Below are 24953 nucleotides of genomic sequence, written 5' to 3'. Positions count from 1 at the left end.
GCCTGATGTGTTCTGCTAAAGTATACAGGGGGTGCCCCAAAAATGTACGCACATTTTAAGAGATCTTATTGGAATTAATTATTTCATACAGAAAAGCATACATATTGCAAGTAAAATGAACATGTACCAGTAACAGTCCCTTCTATTCAACCTCAAAAGGTAATAACATAGATAACATTGCTTAAAATATGTGTACATTTCTTTTAGGACCCTACATAGATGTTCTCCTGTGAGTCCTGATACTCAAAGTGGTCCTCTGACCAGCAGCACTGGCATCACCTGGGAGATGTCGGATATGCAGAATCCCAGGCTCAGCCCACCTGCACCTGCCCTGTAACTGGGTCCCCTAAGTGACTCAGATGTACTTTCAAGTGTGAAAAGCTCTTATCTAGACCACTGTTTCTCACCATTTGGAAGGTCTTAACATCAAAAATATTTCTCAGCCATCACCCTCACATGAAAGTTATCATGCTTTTCTTATTCATTGATTGAGAAAACATTCGATAACACAAAGTCACTATGAATGCAGTAATGCTTTGGATGATTTCGAATTCTATAATCACATCACAATCTATATACATGATCTGTCCTGCAATCTGCTTGTACCTAACTTCCGCCGTCAGTGTGTGTAAACAGAATTTTTATAAATAGAACCTTAACCATCCACAGACTTCCCCTATAATTTCAAAGACTTTCTGGTAGCTTTTCAAAATCTCCTGGATGCCAGTCACCCACCCAGTATCATCAGCCTTCCTATCAAGTAATTTGCAATCTCTGGGCCCGAATGTACTAGGGAAACTCATTATTTAAAGAATTGTTGGGGTAAATCATTTTGTAATGAGACTAACCCCAACTCTGCATGCGGTGCCTTCAATAATGTGTGTTTTGAAAATATTGTGTTTAGCAGTAATGCAAGTGTAGCCACACTTCTCGGTCACATAACTAAATCCTAACATTAACTGTCTCCTTCCCCAAAGTGGGTGCATCCCTCTACAGTGTATAAAGAGCTCTGCCGGCATCCTGGCCTCTGATCCTCTCCACTCTTATGACAGAGGGAAGTTCTAATCATGTAACAGATTTAACAAATGCAGTAAGTGCTCCTGAATATGTTCAGGGACTGTGCCATGATCCCATGGCTAAAAGATATTAGAACTCATATTTGAATCCACATCTGGTTTAATCCTCCTTCGTTCTTTCCATCAAGAGATAGTGTTCCTTCATGAAAACTTAAAAAACAAAAATGTTGCTTTAGGTAACACTCAGTTCTACAGAGTGTATTCGTCTCTGCCCTTGATGTCATAGGGTCTTTGAAATACTAGTGTGCTCCAGGAGAAACTGAAGTTTGCAGCTTTCACCAAATTCTTGTGGCCACCTGATCTCCTGAATCTCCAGCCACTCACAAGAACATTGCAGCTGCCCTGGACAGACAATTGCAGCCCATCCCACGTGGAGCCACAATGTTGATTTTCTTCTTCTGGAAGCTTGCCAAGCCTCAAAATGTCACCTGTGAGCAGTCAAGCGTGAGCTTGCCCATCTCCGGAATGGTTTTGGATCTTCTTGGGGAGGGACGCCACTTTCCTGGGCCTCCCTGACAAGGGGAGGTGGGAGGGGGAGAACAAGACGCTCACCGTCCAATTTTAGAGAGACGGCAGTGGGTGAGCTCTTTGTGCTGTCTTTAGAAAATTCAACCTCTGCTGACTGAGTTCCAAACAGCCGTATATTTTTTTTTAATCTATTTTGTAGAAGATTAAAATGAGATGCAGTGAGGTGAAGAGATTTGCACATGGTCTTCAGCACATAGAATTTTAAAGCTAAAATTCTTTAAAGAATGGAGACGGGCCCCCATTCATTTTAACAAAGGGGAAACTAAGGCTCAGAGAGGCAATGTAACTTGCCCGAGGTCTCACAGCTGTTAAGGGAGGGGCTAGGAGTCAAACCCAGGCCTCTGTGATTTCAGAGTCAGTAATTTTCTTGATGTCCTTTTCTGCCTCTCTTTCTAGACCTCGGGCCTCTTTGGAGCCCCTAGTTGACCACAGACAGCATTCAGAAGGCCCTTCCCATTAGAGCTCTCTAGGACTAGGCCTGAGACTCTGGTCCCCATCACTGTCACTGTCCCACACTCGTTGGGCTTTCCCTTGAACTCTGAGATGGACAAACAAAGGCTGCTGGGCCCATCCCTGCCCATCTTGGAACTTACTGGCCTGTCATCTGGGACCAGTGCTCTTCTAGCTAACAGAGGGCAGAAGAGGGCAAAGAGTCAAGAGACTCAGACCCTGGGCTCTGCCCTGCTGCCACCTGCCGTAGGGTTTGGTCTCTCTTCTGTGGACCTCAGTTTCCTCATCTGAAAGACAAAAAGTTAGTTGAATTAAAGAAGTGTCAAGGGCTCTCCTAGTTCCAAAACTATGCAGCCCCAATTCATAGACTCTGGGCTTGTCCCTTCCTTTCTTTGAGCTTTGACTTCTTTACCTGTAAAATGAAGATAATGGAGAAAATAAAATAAAACTTAATACCACATAAAATAGAGATATGGACACCTGCCTGGAGACAGCTGGGAGGATCCAGTAAGATGAGGTCTGTGGGTAAACCCCAAAGCTGACCTCATGTTTGCCATGTCCCAGAGGGATTCAAAGCTCAGCAGCTCAGGACCCAGATGGAAAAGTCCCAAGGGGTCCAACCAACGCAGAATGTCACCAGTGACACTGGAAAAACACTAAGCATTTGGGCAAGGCCACGAGGTGGAGGGTGCAGGCCTTGTAGCCCGAAAGATAAGAATTTGGTTCTGGATTTGCTTTGTGTGGCCAGGGCAAGCTGAGGCCTCTGAGCCTTTGTTTGCCTATCCATACAATGGGAGAGCTACCTCCTACCTCTCAGGGTAACTGCGAGGGGTAAATGTCCCTACCACTCTGGCTTCCTGGGTGTTCCCTGCAAATGGGCCAAGGGCATCCCTATTCCAGGGCATTTGTCTTTCTGCTGCCTCGGTCGTCCCCTGGCTCACGTGCCAGCTCCACTCAGGTTGCTGCACAGCCACTGTCGCCTTGAACAGCCTCTCCCTGACTGCTGCCCAGGAGAGCCACACCCACCCTGCCCCGCTGCTCTGCTTCTCCTTGCCCTGGCCGACAGCAGCCATCTCTCCACCCCTCTCAGCCCCCCAGGGTGAGCTCCGGGAAGACAGAGACTCTGCTCGGCCTCCTGCTAGAGCCCCAGCCCTTGCCAGCAGTACGTGCCCACAGCAGGCATCTGACGCCTGACTGCCCAGTGGCTGAGGGGATAGATGCAGAATGGTGTGAAGCGCCCAGCTCCACCGCTGGTCCTCCCAAGGGTCAGCTCTTTCTCTCTGTTCTCTGAACTCCAAAGCAGCAGCTCAGGAAATGCTTTAGAGAAACTGGAAGAAATAAAGCAATGGCCCTTCATTTCAGAGATACTTTCCCTCTTTCCCATTCTCTCTCTCTGTCTGTCTCTTTCTCTTCTGATCTCACACACACGACAGGTACATGCACACACATGCTTTTCAGTCCCCAGGAAATGCAGAGTGGCACCACAGCAGTGGGTTGACAGTGGCAGACAGAGGAGCCGCTGCAGGGTGTGAGCCCAGCGGCCTGATAGACGCAGACTGGGACTCTGCAGGCCTCTCTCTCTGATCGCCCAAAATGGTGAGTCCCAAAGGATGAACCTTGACAAACTAGGTTCCCAGTGTTCAAGCTACATGATTTTACAGGCAGCAGAGACCAGGAAGACACCAGCCACACAAGCAGTCACACCAGCCAGGTCCCTACAGATGGGCGTCCCAGCCTGGGCCCCTGCTGAGCCCCCATGAACTCATTCACCCCTGGCTATGAGTCCCTACACAGCCTCCCACCTACCCGTAACTCACTGTCAGCTGCCTCCACAGGGGTCCTCACCCCTGTGTGGACCAGCTTGGCTGCAAACTCACCACGAGACCTGGACAAATCCACTCACCTTCCAGCATGTCAGTGGCACATCTGGAAAACAAAGTGGGGTGGGAGGTCAGCCAGGTACTTTGTTCACCTCAATGAGCATCACTGTGCCAGGCACTGGGCATGTAAACATAAATAAAACGTGGACCCTCTCTGCACCTCTCTCACCATGCCTGACTCTCTCATTTGGGATGGGGGTGATCTACCTTCAAGATCCTTGAAGAAGTGTGGAGTAGAAGAAGGGGTGGAGCTAAAGTAAGATGGGGGACAGGGTAAAATCTACAAGCAGGCAGTTTTCAGCCCCTATAAGGATACTCTTTGGAAACCATGGTTTCCACTGAAGGGAATGAGGTCTCCATCCCTAAGAGCACTCAAACATCATGGCTGTTATTCCTGCTGCTGTCTCTTAGCAGATAAGTGAGAGCCCAGGGATGGTCTACCCATCAGAAATCAATAGCACCCTCTAATTGGGGACTAGAAGAAGAGATTAATCAAGAACTGTTCACAAAGGTGTGGGCAAGGCTTAGGAAAGCAAAAGTGGAAGTGTGAGGCCCTCGGGCTGGGAGCGAGGAGAGCCAGGACCACACCTAAGGGAAGAAAAAAGGGGCTGGTGTCTGGACCCAAGGAGAGAGGGATAGGAAGAGCTGCTCCCCAACTCCCCCACCCACCCAGAACTGTGGCCTTCCAAAGTGACATGCCACTAGCCCACGGTGCCCAGCAAGGAGAATGGAGAGAGTGAATGCTCCAGCCTGACTCTCCTCTCTCCCTCCAGCTTCCCACCCTGGCCCACCACTGCCTGATCCCAACCAGAACCAGAGGGCCAGGAGCCCCTCAATAGTCTCTGCAACTCAAAGTCCCAGGGTGGGAACGGAGTGGGGGAGCTCGAGGGTAGGAGCACAGCGAGCAGCTCCCTGCACAGGGCCCTTGCTGGACCGCAAGACACCCCTCCATGGCTGGCTGCCCTCCCACCCTCTCCTCTCAAGCCATCTGGGCAGTTAGGGTCCCCTCACCCACCCACTGCTGTAAAGTCAAGTTTTCCAAAACAAGATAGCTTTATAATCAGCACATCCCCTGTCTGAGCCTAGAAAATTCCCCCAGCTTTTCAAAGACACTTTTCTTCCCACTTCTCTCCAGCGTTTATTTCCTTGGTGTGTTTCCCGTAATTTGCAAAGATTAAAGATGTAAGCTTCTTTTATTGTGATGTACTTCCCCTGTGCCACGATGCATTCTGCCCCTCTCTCCTGCCTCCTCTGGCAGAGCTCCCAGCTCCTTTCTGCACCCACAGAAAAGGCACTCCTCTCCCCTGCCAGGTAGATCCCACCATGTGCCAGCCACGGAGCAGGTAGATCCCACCGTGTGCCAGCCACGGCTGTGCTCCTGAGAAGTGCTGGGAGAGTCTGGCTTCTGCAAGTTGGACTCTGCTGTACCCCAGTCGCCTGGATTCGGCATCTTCTTTCATGTTGAGCTGTCTGGGTTTCAGCTTGGTCCCAATTAACAAGGGCTGCCAGCACCGTGTATGTACCAGTTTCCATTCCTCTCTGCTTGCTCGCTCTCTGGGGCCTCAAATCCTGGCACTCACGATGGGTAAACAAATCCTTCTCTGCATTAACAGCCTGCACTCTTTGAAGGAACTCAGTGTTGAATTATTTGGTGATGAGAGGGATATCAGGATGTGAACAATTCTGTCCAGCGCCAATGCAGGTTATTACCAGGGCATCACACAGGGCTGGGCGCTCAGAGAGGCAACAGTACACTTGGTTTAGTGCTCTGCGATCACCCTCTTGAAATTCTTTTATTTTCTAAGAAGAATGTTGACTTTTACAGATTTTTTAAACTAATTTACTGGTTAACAATAATTTTTTAGGAAGGAGTCCCACATGTTCATTTTGCACTGGGACCATAAATGACATGAGCAATTCCCCACTGTTGTTACTGCTATTATTGTTGTTGTGTGTGAACTCCCATCTGCCTGTCAGCAGGTGAGGCCTCCTGGGTCATGAGGTGCTGGTATTCCTCAGTATTCACAAGGACATGGGCAGACTCTCAGTTGGCCAGAGGGCAGGGAACAGCAGACACACTCCTTTGCTCCATTCAATGTATACTGAGCTCTGTAAGCCACGGTCTAGGGGCTTTAAGGGATATGATAATGAAAAAGATACTCCCTCTCCTCGGCCTCCATTCGGAACCCCAGACCTATGAACCAAGACACTTGGTCACATCTTATTAGAGTCCTGAATTAGAACCGAGGAGACTGGCTCCTTACCCCTCACAGCTCCTGACTCACTACGTGACCCTGGGAGAGTTGCTTCTTTTCCCTGGACTTGATTGCTATTTTCCCAAATGTGGCTGACCTCAGATAAGCTGGAGCAGAGTGCCTGGAAATGCAGATTCCTGGGTTCTACCCCAGAGTGACTGAATCAGACTTTCTGGGTGTAGGTCCTAGGAAGTGGTACCCAAGCCCTCTGGCCTGAGCCCTTCTGAAGGTCTGACATCACCTTCACTCTAACGGTCTGTGTTTAGGGTGTTCACACCATGCCCAGGCAAGTGAGGAGAGTGAGGGCAGGTGTGAGGCCACAGATAGAGCTGTGGCTGCTATCCAGAGATGTGGGATAAGGCTTTAGGGAAGCTTGGGGGGCAGGCAGGGCAGCAGGGGACATTGAGAGGGACATCTGGGACAGCTGTTGTGGTCTGATCATGAATACACACCATTCTCCTGCCCAGAACCCTGCCCCAATCACCCAGCACCCATGCACAAGGGACCCTCCGGAGCACCTGCTCAGCGAGGAAGGACAGCAAGGTCCTTATCACCTCGCAGCTCTGAGAGGGCTGGCGGCTGCTCACAGACGTGTGTTCTGAAACGGCACTGTTCAGTAAGGTGGCCGCTGGCCACATGTGGCTATTTAAATTTAAGCTGCAATTAATTGAAATTAAATAAATGAAAAATTCAGTCATACAAGTTGCCTTGCGCAGCCCTCCACAGCAGACAGCACAGGCGACAGAACATTCTCATTTTCCCAGAAAGCACCTCTGGGCAGTACTGTTCCAAAGAGAGCAGAAGCCCTATCCATCCCCCTCTCCCATTCAGGTCCATCGGGTTGTTGGATGTTTGTATATTAAAAAAAAAAAAAAAAAACCTGTAGCTTCTGGAATAAACTAGCCCCTCTTCCAAATCCTAACCCTCCCAGGTTAGCCTTGGGCAGTCCTTAGTAAGGGCGGCAGCCAGCTGTCTCGCCCAGCCCATGTGGCATTCCTGAGGGAAGGTTTCCTTTCTCCTTTCCCTCTTCTGGCCCCAGGTCCTCTCCTTAGAGCCTGGCTTGCTGTCTGTAAGGCTTCTTCGGCTGGGCTGTGTGTGTAGTAAGCACACAGCTGCAACTGGCCCTGGAAAACAAGTTCTGGCATCTCTCCTGCTCCCTCCCACAGCTCACTGAGGGCGCTGCCATCTCAGTTCCTCCTGGCACAAGCATCCCACAACTCCAGCATCACCTGGGCTCCCTCCTCTCCCCTGTTGCCCGGGCTCCTGGCCCTCTCCCCAGCCCCTCTCTGGGCAGACATCAGGAAGCAGGCAGTCCTCCCTGATCTAAAAGCCTTTCTGAGGCTTTATCTGTGGGGCAGGCACCGGGCCAGGCGCTGGGGCCCTGGAATGAATAAGACGCCATCTCTCCTTTCTCGAGGGCTTCACCGTCGATGGGAGACATTGACATAAACCGCAGGTGTACAGGGGCATATGGGCTGGAGTTTGGACAGGGTGATCTAGGTGAAAAAATTGCAGAACAATGGACTGTGCTGGAGGAAGGGGATCCCCTGCTCCGTCAACCATATCTGAGAGGACCCCTGGCCGAGGGTCTCTTTCCCTGAAACCCTGTGGTAGCCATTTGACTTCTCTAGACTATGAAAGGCCTGCCTGTCCTTCCTCCTGGTTGTCTGCTGACCAGACCTTTCTTTCCATGTAACCCTGGCCTTGGAACTCTCACCCAGCTCTGGACTCCTGCCTTGGTCCAAAGCCCCCAGGCCTTCCACGGGTCGCGCCCATTCCCATGGCTGGCCCCAGCCCTTCCCTCTGAGCCTTCCTCTGCTGTGCCAGCTACAGTCTGTCCCCAAACCCTCCCAAACCACAGCCCCGGTGCTGACACACCCTCCCTCCCTTCTTCCTTGACCCCCAACCCTACTTTCCGCCCTCCTCTGTCTTTCATACCTGCATGTATCCATCCTCTCTCCATTCTCTTCTTTGAGAACATTCCTTGATTTGAACTGCAGATTGGCCTTGCCCATTAAGATGCGAGGGAGGTTTGACTAACACACCTCCCATCCGTTCATTCAATAGGCGTCACTGAGTGCCTGCTGTGTGCCTGGCCCTGTGCAGGACCTCTGAGATCCAGAGAGAAAGCCTAGACCAGCGGTTCTCAACCTATGGGTCGCAACCCCTTCGTAACAATGAAAACACATGGTGACATTAGGAAGGTTGAAAACCACTGGCCTAGACCTTGGACAGTCAGATCAAGGATCATCACACGTGGTGTGGCAGAGGCTTCAGCAGGCAGGTGTGGAAGAGTGGCTCTGGGTGACGTTAGAGGGCTAATCTTAGTGACGAACTTCCGTTGACTAACTTTTCTGCTGGGCCATAAGCTGAAAGGGAGGATATCGAGAGGTGGAAATGATAACGCAGGAGAGACGGTCAGGTGGACAGCACGGAAAGACACTCCAGGCAGGAGAGACGGTCAGGTGGACAGCGTGGAAAGACACTCCAGGCAGGAGACACGGTCAGGTGGACAGCGTGGAAAGACACTCCAGGCAGGAGACACGGTCAGGTGGACAGCGTGGAAAGACACTCCAGGCAGGAGACACGGTCAGGTGGACAGTGTGGAAAGACATTCCAGGCAGGAGAGACCGTCAGGTGGACAGCGTGGAAAGACACTCCAGGCAGGAGAGACCGTCAGGTGGACAGAGTGGAAAGACACTCCAGGCAGGAGACACGGTCAGGTGGACAGTGTGGAAAGACACTCCAGGCAGGAGACACGGTCAGGTGGACAGCGTGGAAAGACACTCCAGGCAGGAGAGACGGTCAGGTGGACAGCATGGAAAGACACTCCAGGCAGGAGACACGGTCAGGTGGACAGCGTGGAAAGACACTCCAGGCAGGAGAGACGGTCAGGTGGACAGCGTGGAAAGACACTCCAGGCAGGAGAGACCGTCAGGTGGACAGCGTGGAAAGACATTCCAGGCAGGAGTGACCTTCAGGTGGACAGCGTGGAAAGACACTCCAGGCAGGAGAGACCGTCAGGTGGACAGCGTGGAAAGACATTCCAGGCAGGAGTGACCTTCAGGTGGACAGCGTGGAAAGACACTCCAGGCAGGAGAGACGGTCAGGTGGACAGCGTGGAAAGACACTCCAGGCAGGAGAGACCGTCAGGTGGACAGCGTGGAAAGACACTCCAGGCAGGAGAGACGGTCAGGTGGACAGCGTGGAAAGACACTCCAGGCAGGAGAGACGGTCAGGTGGACAGCGTGGAAAGACATTCCAGGCAGGAGTGACCTTCAGGTGGACAGCGTGGAAAGACACTCCAGGCAGGAGAGACGGTCAGGTGGACAGCGTGGAAAGACACTCCAGGCAGGAGAGACCGTCAGGTGGACAGCGTGGAAAGACACTCCAGGCAGGAGAGACGGTCAGGTGGACAGCGTGGAAAGACACTCCAGGCAGGAGAGACGGTCAGGTGGACAGCGTGGAAAGACATTCCAGGCAGGAGTGACCTTCAGGTGGACAGCGTGGAAAGACACTCCAGGCAGGAGAGACGGTCAGGTGGACAGCGTAGAAAGACACTCCAGGCAGGAGACACGGTCAGGTGGACAGCGTGGAAAGACACTCCAGGCAGGAGAGACCGTCAGGTGGACAGCGTGGAAAGACATTCCAGGCAGGAGTGACCTTCAGGTGGACAGCGTGGAAAGACACTCCAGGCAGGAGAGACCGTCAGGTGGACAGCGTGGAAAGACATTCCAGGCAGGAGTGACCTTCAGGTGGACAGCGTGGAAAGACACTCCAGGCAGGAGAGACGGTCAGGTGGACAGCGTGGAAAGACACTCCAGGCAGGAGAGACCGTCAGGTGGACAGCGTGGAAAGACACTCCAGGCAGGAGAGACCGTCAGGTGGACAGCGTGGAAAGACACTCCAGGCAGGAGAGACCGTCAGGTGGACAGCGTGGAAAGACACTCCAGGCAGGAGAGACCATCAGGTGGACAGCGTGGAAAGACACTCCAGGCAGGAGAGACCGTCAGGTGGACAGCATGGAAAGACATTCCAGGCAGGAGACGCTCGTGTGTTCATGCAGAACAGGGGCCAGTGACACCAAACGCAGGCAGGCTTGGAGGCCTCAACCACATAGTGCCTCAGAGCAGAAGGGTGCCCAGAGCGAGGCTGGCACAGGGCGGACTAAGGAGCCTGGGCTCCCTTGAGCAAGGGGGAGAGTTATGCAGGTTTGCACTTTGCAAAGCTCATTCTGAAGGCAGTTTGGAGAGTGTGAGAGAAAAGGAGATCCACTGTGGGCTGATACAACCCCCTAAGTGGTTCTCCACCCGTTGCAAGCCAGCTGCCACCTCCCGCTGCCAAGGGCTACTTCTCCTGCCACAGTACAAATGCGGGGAAGCTTCACCCCCAGTCACCCGTCTCCTGCAGCTCCAAGGTGGGGGGTGCGCTGGCAGACAAGTAAGCCCTGCATTTTCATTTCCACCACCACATCATCGTGTTTTCTGCCTCTTGATATCTTTCCCTTCAGCTCATGGCCCAGCAGGAAAGTCAGTCAATGAAATAAAGGAGCTTGACTCGCTTCATAATCCCATTCTATAGATTTGACAACTGAGGCAGGAGTTGGCCTCTGACCTGAATTGTTATGGTTTCTCACAGCTGCTGCAACAGATGACCACAAATGTAGTGGCTGAAAACAATACAAATTCATTACCTTAAAATTCTGGAAGTCAGGAATCCAAAGTGAGCTTCACCAGGCTCGACTGATTTGAGTGCTTTTTGTTATTGGCAGGGCTGTGTTCCTTTTGGAGTCTCCAGGGAAAAATCCATTCCCCTGCCTTTTCCAGCTTCTAGAAGCTCTGCATCTCCCGAGCTAGCAGCAGAGCATTTTTCCATTCTCTCTCTGACCCTGAAGCTCCTTCCTCCCTCTTACTGGGACCCTGTGATTACACTGGGCCCACAGTGTAATCCATATTACCAATGGAGATTATTACCAATGGTAATAATCCATATTACCAATCCAGACTACCATAGTCCATGGTAGTCTCTCTGTCTCAAGATCACATCTCAATCACATCTCCAGTGTTCCTCTTGCTATACAATAAGATAATCTCTTCACAGTCTCCAGAGATGAGGACATGGGCGTCTTTGGGGGACTTGATTCTGCCTACCACACAGCCTTTTTAGCATCTCTTTGAGCTTTTCAATTCCAAGACTCCATGACCATCTGTTGTTACTGACCCGTGGCTCTGTCCACCTTTGTTCTTTCAGAGGAAACGACGTTTGAAGCAGGAGTGAAAGTTCAGATCCACAGTCAATCTGAGCCACCTTTCATCCAAGAGCTGGGCTTTGGGGTGGCTCCGGGGTTCCAGACCTTCGTGGCCACGCAAGAGCAGAGGGTAAGTTCCCTGGGCTCCCCAGCTTGGGGGTCCTCAGCATACCCCAGCCACCTGCAGAGGCAAAAGGAGGAGAAAAGGCATCCCCACTCTCGGCAGGCTCTGAATCCACCCAGGAGGCTAGAACAGGGCTGAGCGTGGCCCAGGGCTTCGGGCTGAAACGAGAGATAGGTGTTGGCTAACCCCATTCACCACATCTCCTGTACCACCTGTTGGTTCCTGAAATTGGACCAACCAAATTGAATGAGGAAACCCAGCTTATTTTCCTTTTCACTGAATTGGTTGGGGGGAGGGGGGGGTTCTTTTCCAGAACATTCTGTCACAGTAGACTTTGCAAGTTAATTTTTTTTAATAGAGTTTTCTTTTGGGGGGGCAGAAGATGCTGAAGGAAACTGCTAACCAGAGTTTGATTTGTTTCATCATTGTCTTCATACAATTCAAAGCAACCTACAAAGACAAAAGGGATGAAGGCATCCCTCTCCTGCCACAGGGCTTAAGGGGTGTGAACTCTCATGCTTGGGCTCCTGCCTTCTCTCTCTGATGTAGCCCTGGGAAGGGGACCCCGTCCAGCCGGGGCTGCTGCATGGACTCTGTCAGCTGGTAGAGGGAAAACAGGCAAAGCCTCACGTCAAAGTCGGTCTTACATCTCAGAAGGGAGGCCTTTGCAAACTCTCAGTAGGGAGGAAGTCTCAAAGCAGGACTGTGAAGAGACATGAACAGTTTCTTTCTCTAATCTCCTGGATACTTGGTGTCTGGTTTGTCTAGAATAAAAGCTCAAGAGGCTATGACTGGGAGGGAATCCTAAACCGGATCATTCAAGACAATTTGCTGGAGGAGGCTTCAGGCAGAGTGGTGGAGGCATCCGGCTCCAGGGCGTGAGCAGGGGAGACCTGGGGAGAACTGTAATGGAGTGTAAGAAAGAAGTATGCGCATAGCTTAAAAGCTCAGTTTGCTTTTAAAATCTAATTCAAATGTCATCGTTCATCTAGTCATGATTGCAGCTGTTTAGCCACATTATAAAGCAATAACCTGCATTAGAAACTGCTTTTAAATCTATAAATGAGCTATACGTTTGACCCTCTTGGAAAGCGACAATGGTGTAGGTCTCATCTTCTGGTCTCAGAAGGCCAATGTCAACCTTCACGGCAGCACTTTGGAGGTGGAATGGAAGCTCTGAAACAGGGGCCAGGGTGCGGGGAGGCGAGGAAGCTGGCCTGGCCTCTAAGGGCTCCCAGAGACTGAGACAGATGGTACGAGCAGAAATGAGTGCCCAAGGGTGTGCAAGGTGGGAACCACATGGTACAACCGGAAAAATGCATCCTTGAAGACAAATAAGAAGGATATGAGGCAGACAGCAGGGGGACAAGTTTAGGGCTAAGGATCCGAGAGTCAGGAAGAGTGAGAACATGGATTATCCCGTAAAGGTGAGCCCAGGGACAGGCAGCCTAAGTGAGCCTGGGGCTGTTAGTCTAGGTGGGCTCTTGAGGACCATCAAAGGCAAACAAAGCAAGACACCAGTTGATATGGTAAGAGCAGATTTTAAGCAGTAATATGCTACCACAACAAAGAAGGAGGCCCAGTGTGAACTGAACCCAATCTGATTTGTATAGAGGGGACCGGGTGTCTCAAAGGGAGAATGAAGGAGGAGAGGGAGCAGAGTCGGGAGAAGTGGAAAATTATGAAACCCAGGAGGACAGTGTGAGTTGGTCCCTGTGAAACCCATGCAGACTTGGTGAAGTTGGGCTCCTGCCCTCCCCCAGAGACTGAGCAGCAAGGGCCTTAGTTTCAAGTGTTCGCTAGAGCAAATAGTAAATTCTTTTGGCAGCCTTGAGTTTCCTTAGGTGGCCCCTTTAAGTGGGGCTGGATTCATCCTAGGGACACTGCCTGGAGCAGTCAGAAACTAGCTTAGTGTTCATTCAAGTCTTCATAGGCCAATGTTAAGACCTAGTCAATGAGAGGGTTCCCTGGAGCCCAGCAGGAGTTTGTTCATAAAGAGAACACTTTTCAGCACTCCTTTTTGTTGAGTGAACAAACTCACATCCCTTCAAAGAACCAGGCACAGATTAAACTAACAAATGTGTATATGAATTCTCTGACTGTCTACAAGTACATTTTTAACTGGTTGTCCAAGGCAAACCTGACTTTGTTGAATATACCTGCGGCCGCCGTCATGAATTTATTTACTTGTGTTGACATGTGTGTGGTGTGTACATGCTACAGCACGCAGAGTGAGCAAACAGCATGCCTTGAGACCCAGAGAGTAACTTCTCCCCCTGCCCCCAGCAAAGGCTGGAGAGGAGGAAGTGCTCTGGGGGCTGCTCTTTTTCTGGGGGAGAACGTGCTTATTCCCCACCCCCCCTCCATTAGTGAGATGGAAGACATTTCTGAGTTGGGTGGGACATTGGAACTGATGACTTCTAAGTGGCCTTAAGTCCCTCTTTCTCTTCCCTGTTTGAAACAGAAGGACTCCCCGTGGTGAGTAGGATGAGAAAATAGACTATCTTCCCAGCTTCAGAAGACAAATTTGTTGTTTGCTTTGAAGTATATTCTCAGAAAATCAGCCCCATTCATAGAAGTATTTTCATGATTATTACAACTAATAAGATATTTGTTAAACGTTTTACAGTCTTCAAAGCATTTCCGCATCATCTCATTTCATCATTTCATTTATATTAATAGAAAAATACAAAAACACATCCCCGAGCGAAATCTAATAATATGTTATGTTTACATGTAATATAAAAGAGCATATTCATAGGAAATAAGACTTGAAGGAAAAAAGCCAAAATACCCACAGTGGGGGAATGATGAATGATTTATTTTCTTTGCTGGGCTTTCCGTGCCTTTTATAATGGGGGTCTGTTCTGGTTATTTATTCAGCAATATTTGTTGAACACCTACTATGAGCGAAGCGGTGGAGATACAGACCCAGTCTCTGCAGAGATGAGTGGTTTCTTTAACAAAGGGAAAAAATGATGATAAGCCAGGTAAAACTTGGCAATCATTCCCCAATTGTATGTTCTCATCCTACAAGGATGCTAACCTATCTTGTTGACATGGTCCTCAAACACGGAATTTCACCGCTTGTTAGAGACATTTGTTTCCACATTTTAACATGTCTGAAATCAGGATTTGTTTTATGGTCAAACTAGTCTTAACAATGGACAGTGTCTTTCCTTATCCGTGGTCCATAAAACCATAGTGCATCTGGCAGTCTACGGCACATCAATGAAATATGGCGGCTGCATCCCCCTTAATCCAGAATTTTGCCGCTTCAGCTCCAAGTTCAAGAGAATCCTGCAGGAGGGCTAGGGGCAACAAAGCAGTAGGGAATAGAAAGCTCTTTTCTGAAAGGTTGGTGTGAATCCTGCTTGGGAAATTGACCCCAGAGTAAGAACCCTAAGAGGAGCTGGTAACTTAAAGGAATCCTGTTGTGACTATTTTTGCAAGTGGGAAAGTCCTTTGGCATGGAAAAAATTATCCCAGCCGTGCATAATTACACAACACACACACCTTTCCGTTTCTTTTCATTTTATTTTGTAATCCAAAAGAATACAATCTTGAGCCATAACAGAGACAAAAAATTGCTATTTTTTAATCTGCATTTGCTCCCAACACAATTAAGCCTAGGTATGTCCCTGCCTTCCAAAACGGCGTGAGAAATGCCCCCGCCTGGCTCAGTTGCTGAGCACAATCCCAGGACCACCAGAGGCAGGCGGCAGGAAAACACGCTGGAAACAGAAATAGGAGCAGAGCCCTGGGAGGGGTGGAAGAACAGCAGTTACTACTGGGAGCGCACACTCTCTGCCAGGCATTACGGGACATCATTCAATCCCTCACAACAGCCCTGCAAGGGAGGTACTGTTATCTCCCCTTTCCAGATGACAAAACCGCATGGTTAAGAGACTTGCTCAGGGCTGCATAGCTGGGAGACAGCAGGGCTGGGCTTTCAGCCCAAATCCATCAGACTCTCAAGCCCATGTTCTTTCTGCTCCGCCACACTGCACGGTTATAACTCAGGGAAACACTCTAGGGAGAGTGCACCGGGCGCCAATTCAGGGAGGGATTGGCTGGTGGGCATTTTCTTTTCCTGCCATAAGCCCAAAACAACAAGGATGCCCAATGCTGGGCAGAGCAGACCCACCTAGAGCCCAGGGGCACAGACCCTAGTCCTGCTGGGTCGTGGGGCTTTGGGCAGGTCGCTCCCCCAACCCTGTGCCTTGGTTTTGCCATCTGTGGAATGAGAGGAATCAAGATGACCTCAAAAGGCCTCCAGCTTTCAGAGCCGGGGAGTCCCTGCCTGTGCTCACTCAAGGGCAAAGGGATTACCCGGAAGTTTGGCTGACAGCAATTCTGCACCCACTTCCTGCTCTTCCCTCCTTCATGCTGTGGCTTGGAGGTAAATTGTGACAAGGATGTGAGCTGAACACCCTCCCCTGCTCTGGTAAGAAGCGGGACCTGGGGTGGACAGCAGCCCTAAACCTCTAGGAAAGCGTCCCTGGCCACCCTCCTTGGCAGTGCCCTTTCCTCAGCCCACACACACAGTGTTCATACCACTCCCCAGCTGAGCCCCTTACATGCCTGGACTTCCAGGGCTGGTAGGGATCTTCAACAATCTAACTAATCTAACTCCCTTAGAACATCTCCTGAGGCTCTTCCCAGCCCGGCTGCTGCCAGCCAGCATGTGCCCCACATCCTGGTAGTGGGGGGCCATGCACCCCATGCTCCTGCTGCCTGCCTCTGTGGGCCTGCGCCCTCTGTTCCCTCTGCCCAGAAGCCTTTCTTGTCCTATCTACCTGGCAAAAGTCTATTCATGCTTCCAGATATTACTCAAAGACCATGGCTTCCCTGTCCCGTCCTGCTTCCCTCCAAGGAACAGGTAGCGGCTCCATACAACACTTTGTACCTTTATTTATTCCTTCAGCAAGTACGCCTTGTGCACCAAATGTGCTGGGAAAATGAAGGTCAGAAAGACCTGGTCCCTGCCTTGGAGTGCTCCGAGAAGGAAGTTGGGATTTTGGCACTTTGGGTCACATTCCTAAGAGATATAACATTCTCCTTGCAAGCTCACTTCCCCTTGGGGATCTCTGCTCCTGACAGACATCTGCCTCTCCAGCCTTCATCAGCCTTTGTCTCACTGTAGACTGGGAGCTCCCGAGGGCAAGTATTGTGTCTTTCAGATTCTGAGTGCCTTGCTTGCAGATGAGCTCAATAGATAACTGTTGTGGAAAGAATGAATGGACTGCCCAGTGCTATCTTCTAGTTCCTCCCTCATCTCTCCCCACTCACCTCTTCCAAAATGCCCATTAAAATCTGCCTCGAGGGCCCTCCTTCTCCCTGAGGCTGTGAAGCTCAGCTGTGACAGGTGATGATATCCGTATCATTTCTGATTGCAAACTTAAACACTCTAATCAAAAACAAAGCTCATGAAAGGGGTGTGTGTAGATGGGAGCCAATGAACAGAATAGAGAATCGGGACAGAACTCTGGAATTTGGGGAGCATTAAATAAACGAAATGGACATAAGTGAAAGTGTAAAGCTGGGGTGTCCGTGTGGTCAGAATACAACACTAAACTGCCTTCTAGGTTGACATCACCAATCAGACTCTTTGTCCTGGTGGCACTCCCAATCATGATGTGATATCAGAAGCTTTCATCATCTTTCACCCCTCCTTAAAGGGCCTGGGGGCAAATATTGTTTTCCTAATGTTTATCCGTGTCTTCATCAAACACTTATTCAACCACTTTGCTTGTACTTCTTGGTGGACCCAGGAGTGAATCTGGAGGTTCTGGGAAATCAGTTGTTCACCAGCCCCATTGTTCAGGAAATTCTCTGGAAAAGATGGACCTGGGTTTATATTTGATGGTCTCAGAAATGCCTGGGGGAGCCAGGGTTGGAAGTCACTGCCCAGGGGCATCCCATTCTCACCAAGAACACATTCATCCACAAGCTCATGACTATCAGGAATGAGCACTCAGGGATGAGTCCACTCCACAATCTGGACTCTACGTTGGTAGCTCACCTGAGCTGTGTCTAAAGTGCCAAGAGAAGGTCTTGTAGTCATGCATCAAATGAGTCTTGCAACTAACAGCTGCCCCCCTGGCCTATTTGAGGGTATGATAAAGGCAAACACAAATGCTTAGGTCCTACCAGCCCTGGTTGGGTCTTTGGCAAGTTGTCTGGGTCCTGTTGGCTCCTGCAGAAACATAAGCCTTTGTCTTTGGCCTAAGGTGGCCACATTTACAACATTTAGAGGGAATCTTGCCATGGCTCATGGCCAGAAGCAGTATCCCCCACTCCACCCCCAAATAAAAAGGCCCAGCCATTGGGTGAGATGCCCACCTCCTGCCTCTCACACCTCCACTCAAGCTTCCAAATACAACTTCCTAAGTGCCTCTCAAAAGAGAAGACTCATTTGTCAATCTGACAGCCAGATGCATGGTCCTTAATATCTGTGCTTCACAGGCCTCATTAGAAATGGAGGCCTGCCCAGTTGTTTTTTTTCCAAGGAGAGGAGAGAATTTATTATACATGCTTTTGGTGAATTCCAAATGGCCAAAGTTGAAGCTGCATAAATATGGCAGTTTCCACCGCATGGAGGCACCAGGGTGAGACAGCTGCTGTGTGGCCATTCCCTTCAGCATCAACAGGGTACACTGCTTCCCATAAATAGCCTGAAAACAAGAATCATTTAAACATCTACTAGCTCAGCTGTTTAATCACTTGTTGCCTCAGCCACCAAAGTGGCTTCAGATCCCCAAATGTTTATGGTAAGAGTCGGGTTGCCACCATTTTTTCCCTGAACAATGTGACCTTGATTTTCTCAAGGTGGAAACTGATGGCAGGGGAGTGGTGGGGAAGATGAGACGGGGTCTTAACAGAATGGCCAATTGGCTAGGATGAGCTAGGGATTGTGCCCAGTGCTAGTGGGGGAATCCAAAAACTATCATGTAAAAACATATTCAGGTCTTAGGAGGAGATAAAACCGTTCTTTACCTCCGCCTCTGCCTTGTAGCCTCTCCGTCTCCTTGACTTTGTAACAGAGTCACCAAAGGGTTCTCTCTATGGTATCGTCCCCCCAACATCTGCCGTTTCACCTTCCACAATTTCAGTTGCCCACAGTCAACTATGACCCAAAAATATTAAATAGAAAACACCAGAAAGAAACAGTTCTGAAGTTTTAAATTGCAGACCATTCTAAGTAGCATAATGAAATCACACACCATCCCAGCCAGGGGATGCCAATTGTCCCTTTGTCCAGCCTGTGCACATGGCATACACCACTTGTCCATTAGTCACTTACCAGCTGACGGGATCCGATGCAGCGCTGGGTTCCATATCCTGTATTTTACTTCATAATGGCCCCAGAGGGCAAGAGCAACGACGCTGGCGTGTTGTTATAATTATTCTTAGTTATTGTTAATCTCATACTGTGCCTAGTTTATAAATTAAACTTTATCATAGGTATGCATGCACAGTAAAAACACAGTGTATTCAGGGTTTGGTGCTACTCCCAGTTTCGGGGATCCACTGCAGGCCTTGGAACGCATCCCCCGTGGATAAGGGGCCTGTTCTGCTCTATTCCTTACCTCCCTTCTCTTCCAGCCCAACTCCAGTACTCCACTGAAACTTTTCTTTGCCGACATTGCCCGTGACATCTCTATGACTAAAACCAACCTCTGTTGACAAGGATACCCCTCTGTCTCCCCCCTCCCCAGTTCTCTATGGAATGCCCACTGTCGACCACGCCCTCCCTGAGACACTCCCTCCTCTCCGCTCCCACTGGCTTCCTCTCGCCTCCCTGCCTTGGCCCCTTCATAAGCAATAGGTCCCCTGCCAGCCCTTCTCTGCTGTTGCCCCAGGGTGCTGTGTTTGTCCTCTCCCTCCCCATGACTGCCCGATTGCCCACACTTCTTTGCCAAGCTCCAGGCTTAACAGTGGAGGTGCTAGAGTCCCATGGGCATCTCAAATCAACAGCCTAAATTAATTCAACCTCTTCTCATCGCCACAGCTGCACCCCAAAGTTGCTGCTCTCCCTAGATTCCCTGACCCTGCGAATGGCTTGAGTGCAAATCCACATCAGTTAGATGTAGGACCTGGCACCTCCTTCTACCCATCTGTGGAATGGAGCTGATGGCAGTGCCTACCTCAGAGGGTAGCTGGAGCACTAAGTTAATACCTGTGATACCCACAGAACAGTTCTTAGTATACACTGAGTGCCCAATAAATGCTAGCTGTTATTATCCCCCACCCCAGACGCTACTTTAATTCAGGTCTTTATGATTCCTTGCCTGGGTAAGAATAGCTTACCGGGATCCCTGCTGTCCGCTTTTCCCTCTCCGATCCATTCTCTGCGCCAACAGGATCATTCTAAAATATACTTCCTAGCATCTCCCTTCCTGGTCTGGCTCCAGCTCCCTTTTCAGCAGTATCTCACACACCCCAACCTCCCGCTCCACACACGGCGATGTTAGACAGCAGCGTGATACTCCTGAGCAGCTCCCTCGCCCCTGCCTCTCCCTCTGCCAGCAACACCCTTCCCACCCTTTCCTCCCCTAACTCCACAAGTCCTTCCTTCAAGAGTCATCTCAGATGTACCTCCTCCAGAATACCATCCTGGAGTATGCTGTGGGAATCTCTAGCATAAAATGTATACGTTAGAACTATCTGTTTACTTAGCTCTATCTCCCCTACCAGTGTGGTAACTCTTCAAGGATGTGACTCTGTTTTATTTCTGTTCTTTATATCTATTTCAGACAGTGCCTTGCATATAGAAGATGCTTGATAAATTGAATGGGATGAATGAATGAATGGACTGCGGGGGGCCTTATCATGTCATGCCCTGCCTGGTGCCTATCAATGTCTTTCCCAACCCATAACACAGAGTCTAACATCCACCAACTGGCTCCAGCTATCACCATTCCCCGTGGTTAAATCCCACATAGCCCAGCACACCCCCCTCCCATCTACATGCTGCCCCGCACACAGGCCTCAAGCCTCCCTCCTGCCCAAGTCTGTGACTCACTCTTCTACTGAGCATTTACTAAGTGCCAGGCATGGGGGACACAACAGTGACCAAGCCTGGCCTGGTTTTTCTCAGAGCTCACGGGCAAGCAAGAGAGGCAGCCAGTCAATCAATCAATCAATCAATCAATCATGGATTAAGAGTTTTATCTGTGTGTGTCATGTACCCCCAGTATCCTTCTTAGAGAAAGAATTCGAGTTGCTAATTCTTAGATGGAATATTGTTCAACGATCTCTGAGGGCTAACCTCAATAATTTACCATCCATTTAAGTTCTGCTTAGCCTTCAGATGTAGTAGAACTGAATTTAAGCAGCCTTAGGATATTTCTTTAAAGCCCTTTTGTTAAATACATGGGGGGAAATGTAAGCTAGAAATGCTAGTAACTGACATGGCAGCCTGGCTGCAAGGCTAGACCTTGGGTGGCGCCCACCCTCACTAGCATCCATCAGGGGAAACCAGCTTCTCCTGCACCTTCTCTGCCCTGGCTCTGACATCAGAAGGAGGTGGCTTATCTCTCAATGGCTTATTTCCTCCTTAGACCCAGGCAGAGAAAAGAAGGTCTGATGTCTATTGACTCACCTACTTTATCTTACTCAGAGACAAGTTAATAAATCAGAACATTGGCCGGGTCCTGCTGCCCAGTACCACATTATCTTTTGATGCACGAGCGTCTCTCTTTCTGAACTCTGAACAGTGTGGCCTTGGTTTCCGACTTTTTTCGTAACAGAGGAAAAAAGTCTGTAGAGGACACTCAGAGTTGTAGGCTAACCACTGTGTTATCTTTTCCTTAAAGGTTAAAAAATCACACAAAAAAAAAATCTTTTGGAAACATCAACTGTAATGAATGAATGAATATGTACAGTCCTGACTGTCACCCTCCCTCAATGAATGAATATGTACAGTCCTAACTGACTGTCACCCTCCCTTGGCAAGGGTGCCTGAAAAAGACATCTCTTTCCTGTTCTCCCCTCCTCCTTCACGCTTGAAAGCAACTGTGGCCCAGCCATTAGAGCTGAAGAGGCCTTTGCATTTGTTTATGTTGTGACAGCCCAGTAATCATTCTCTGTAGGCTTGCAAATCTTAGCGCTTGTCTGCTAGACTGCTCTATCTCCAAAACACCTCTGGTTTCTCATTGAGATATCTCTCTCTCTCTCACTCTTTCTCCCTCTGTCATTCCCTCTTTCTCTCCATGTAAAATGTTTACATCATCCAACTGGCTATTAATATCAATTTACTTAATAACACAAGTTATTCTCCTGTCTTGTTCCATCTACTGAGAGAACGCCCTTTGAAGGCAAGGGTTCCGCGGCACGTGGCCCAAGCCTATTGTTGTAAGTCAATGAATGAATAAATGACAGGCCTAATCAATATTGGTTCATTGATCGCTCTAAACCCTGCAGTCGGACCACTTGTGGAAGAAAAAAACAAATCATTCTGAAATGAGTGATCACTCCCTGATTTATCTGCTATATGTTTTGCAATAGCACTCAGAGTCCTTGAAATGGGGCCTTGACGCATTTGGGTGACAAAGGACAGGAAAATGGCACTGGGCTGAGGTCTGTAGGCAAGCCTAGGAGAGTGTAGGTGAGTAGAAGGGGAGCTGGACCCCAGCAGAGAAACCACCCATCTCTGGGAGAGGGCAGATGAGAACACTATTGAAGGGAGTGTAACCTGGAGCCTCTGGGCTGGGGTGATGTGCAGGGATTTGGCAGGACCTATTAAAATAAAAAAGCATGCATTCTCTTCATCCTGGCAGTTTCACCTCCTGGAATCTGCCCTAAAGAAATACATAAACATGTCCCAAGAGGCATGGATGAAGATCTTTTCTGCAGCACTGTTGGTATGAGCAGAAATTTAGAAACAGCTTAAATGTTCATCAGTGAAAGAAGAATTAAATTCAGGAGGGCAAATGCATATGTATTTTCAGCACCCCCACCCCCTGCAACAGTAAAACTGGGTAAGGAGAGATTTAGAGGTCCACTGAGGAAGTTTCCCAAGACTTATTTGTATGTGGATAAAACAAGTTGCAGAACAATATATATAATGTGATCCTATTTGCCACACACTAAACTATATACGTGTATTTATAAATGCACATATTATGCATGTAGTACCCAGAAAAATTAGAAAGGTGCAGACCATACCAAGAGAAAAGGAACAGAAGAGAGTGAGCAGAACAATTTTCCACTGTTTCTAGATCCCTGGAATGTTTATAACAAGAATGAATTTGTGTTTTCACGTACTAAGTGTGCAATTTTTAAGGGTATACATGATGCAGCTATTTACAAAAAGGTTTTATAGTATTAACCTAGATTTTTGTCTGTTTTTGAAGTTAGTTTAAAAAAAGGAAAAGTCCCCCTGCAACGAGAGACCACGGTTCTTAAAACTATTGAAGGATTCCTAAGTTCTAGCAATGCCAGTCCCCATGCCAGCCCCCAGGCCATGTGGGCTTGAGTTCATTCATTCAGTGGGTTGGATGAGATTCAGTTGGGTTGGCTTGAGTTGAGTTGAGTAGGTTGGAGTAGATTGACAACTGTCCTTAGCCATTCCTTAGCTTCTAAAGCCACATTTTCTCCCTCCAACTCAAAGCCATCAGGTTCTGGGCTGCCTCACTGGCATGTCCTTCTCTCAGTTTTAGGAAATTACAGTCCCTGCCCTACTGTAGCTCCCGCACATCCAGGCCTTTTGCTCACTCCATGTCTGTCTCTGGGACTGAGACTCACTCCCATCCCCACCAAGCCCCTGTCCCAATGCTCAGGTCCAGTAGAGGCTCAGTCTGTGCTGAACTGAACCGAGCTGAGCCCCAAATCGCCACCCACAGGCCTGATGGGTGCCAGCACCAGGCGCAGGAAGAGTGGGCCACCTTGGCTGGGGTGGTCAGGTTGCCCTGAGATCAAGCAGGAAACCAGTCCCATCACTGGGGCAGCTGCTTCTGTAACCCTCAGGGTGATGGGGAGACAGTCCCACCTCATTCCTGAAGCTTATTGAAGCCAGAGGCAGGAAGGAGCCTGGGCTTAGACATGCTCAGCACCTCGGCTGAAGGAGAACCAGCAGGGCTTCCCCACCTCTCAGAGGGGTCTCTGCAGTGGAGCAGACGTCACAACTGGTACAATTCCCTGAAACCGTTTTCCGCGGCGGAGAACAGCGCTTTCTAAACGCGTCCGATCCCTTACCTGCCTCTCGCATCTCATCCGGCAGAAATGACTGGAAACCATTTCTCAGAAAATAAAACTACAGCACGGAGAGTTTGATCAAACATACACAAGGACACATCTAGAAAGGGGCACAACCTGGAATGAGGACCAGATGACACCAAAGCCTGGTCGTCTCTAACCGCTGAGCAGCATCGCCTTCAGGCACCCCAGGTGTTCCGCTCCGAGGAACTAAGAGACCGGGGAACCTGGACATAGGACCCAGAAGTCTCCCCCTGGGCAGGTGCTGTAAGAAACCCCAGTGTCAGGAAGGTCAGCTCAGCAAATGGGAAGTAGAAATGACCAGAAGGCCTGGGGAAAGGGAGGGGAGCCACGCAAACCTGCCACCAGCAAAGACACAGCCCCTTCTAAAGGGTGGGCACGCGCAGGGCGAAGGAGCCATGGCAGCCCCAGGCCGCTGGGTCCTGCTTTCATTTTGTTTTTCCTTGAAGATCTTTATATGTGCCTAGTAGAAATTCCAGGGCAGGGAGCAGGACAGAAAAATAGGCAAAAACTAACCATAGCGCCCCTACTTAGAAGAAATAACGGTTATGATTTGGAATCTTTCCTTGCAGTTTCCTGTCTGCACATACTACTGTTGTTTCTGCCTTATTAGGCTCTTGGGAGCACAGGAGCAGAGAGCTCGGGGCTGATGCCAGACAAGGGTTAGTATGGCTGGGAGGGCTTGCTGGAAAGCAAACAGCGTGCACCTGCTGGTCCCAGACCTGGGAAGCCAGGCCCTGCTCTCTGTGACTCTCTCTCCTTACTCCATGTATGCAGGGTCCTCTCCCCTCTCCCTCTGCTGCCAGGCCTCCTAATACAGCTCACAGGAGGTTTTCACCTCCTCAGAAGCTCCCCTAACCCAGCGGTTCTCAACCTGTGGGTCACGACCCACAGGAACTATATTAAAGGGCCATGGCATTAGGAAGGTTGAGAACCACTGCCCTAGCCCAAAGCCCAGTAGAGGCTGGACCCTCTCAGTAGGGCTCTGGGTGGGGCAGGTTGCCACGATCTCCTCTGGTCCAGTTTGTTCATCATTGGACTTTAATGTTACTTTCTCCTTATTAACTGATTCCATATTCTTAGTGTCTCAGGACCACCAGAATGATGTTGGCAATGAGGAAGCACCATGCACCTGCTTCTTTCTCTAGACCACCCCATCACAACCTGCTT

At 49.7% G+C, this 24953-nt stretch overlaps 1 protein-coding gene across 1 annotated transcript in view; it reads left to right on the top strand.

The window, feature by feature from the left end:
• The window catches only part of LOC128570574 (acid-sensing ion channel 2), a 285991-nt gene that overhangs the window by 200172 nt on the left and 60866 nt on the right, over window positions 1-24953 (top strand). Inside the window, exon 3 of the mRNA XM_053569873.1 lies at window positions 11440-11567. Coding sequence (XP_053425848.1) covers window positions 11440-11567 — 128 coding nt within the window. The remainder of the gene's footprint in view (window positions 1-11439; window positions 11568-24953) is intronic.

The sequence above is a fragment of the Nycticebus coucang genome, chromosome 18 (genome assembly GCF_027406575.1).
Source record: "Nycticebus coucang isolate mNycCou1 chromosome 18, mNycCou1.pri, whole genome shotgun sequence".
Lineage (NCBI taxonomy): Eukaryota > Metazoa > Chordata > Mammalia > Primates > Lorisidae > Nycticebus > Nycticebus coucang.
The sequence above is the reverse complement of the archived record's forward strand: the minus strand, read 5'-3'. Positions and strand labels throughout refer to the sequence as shown.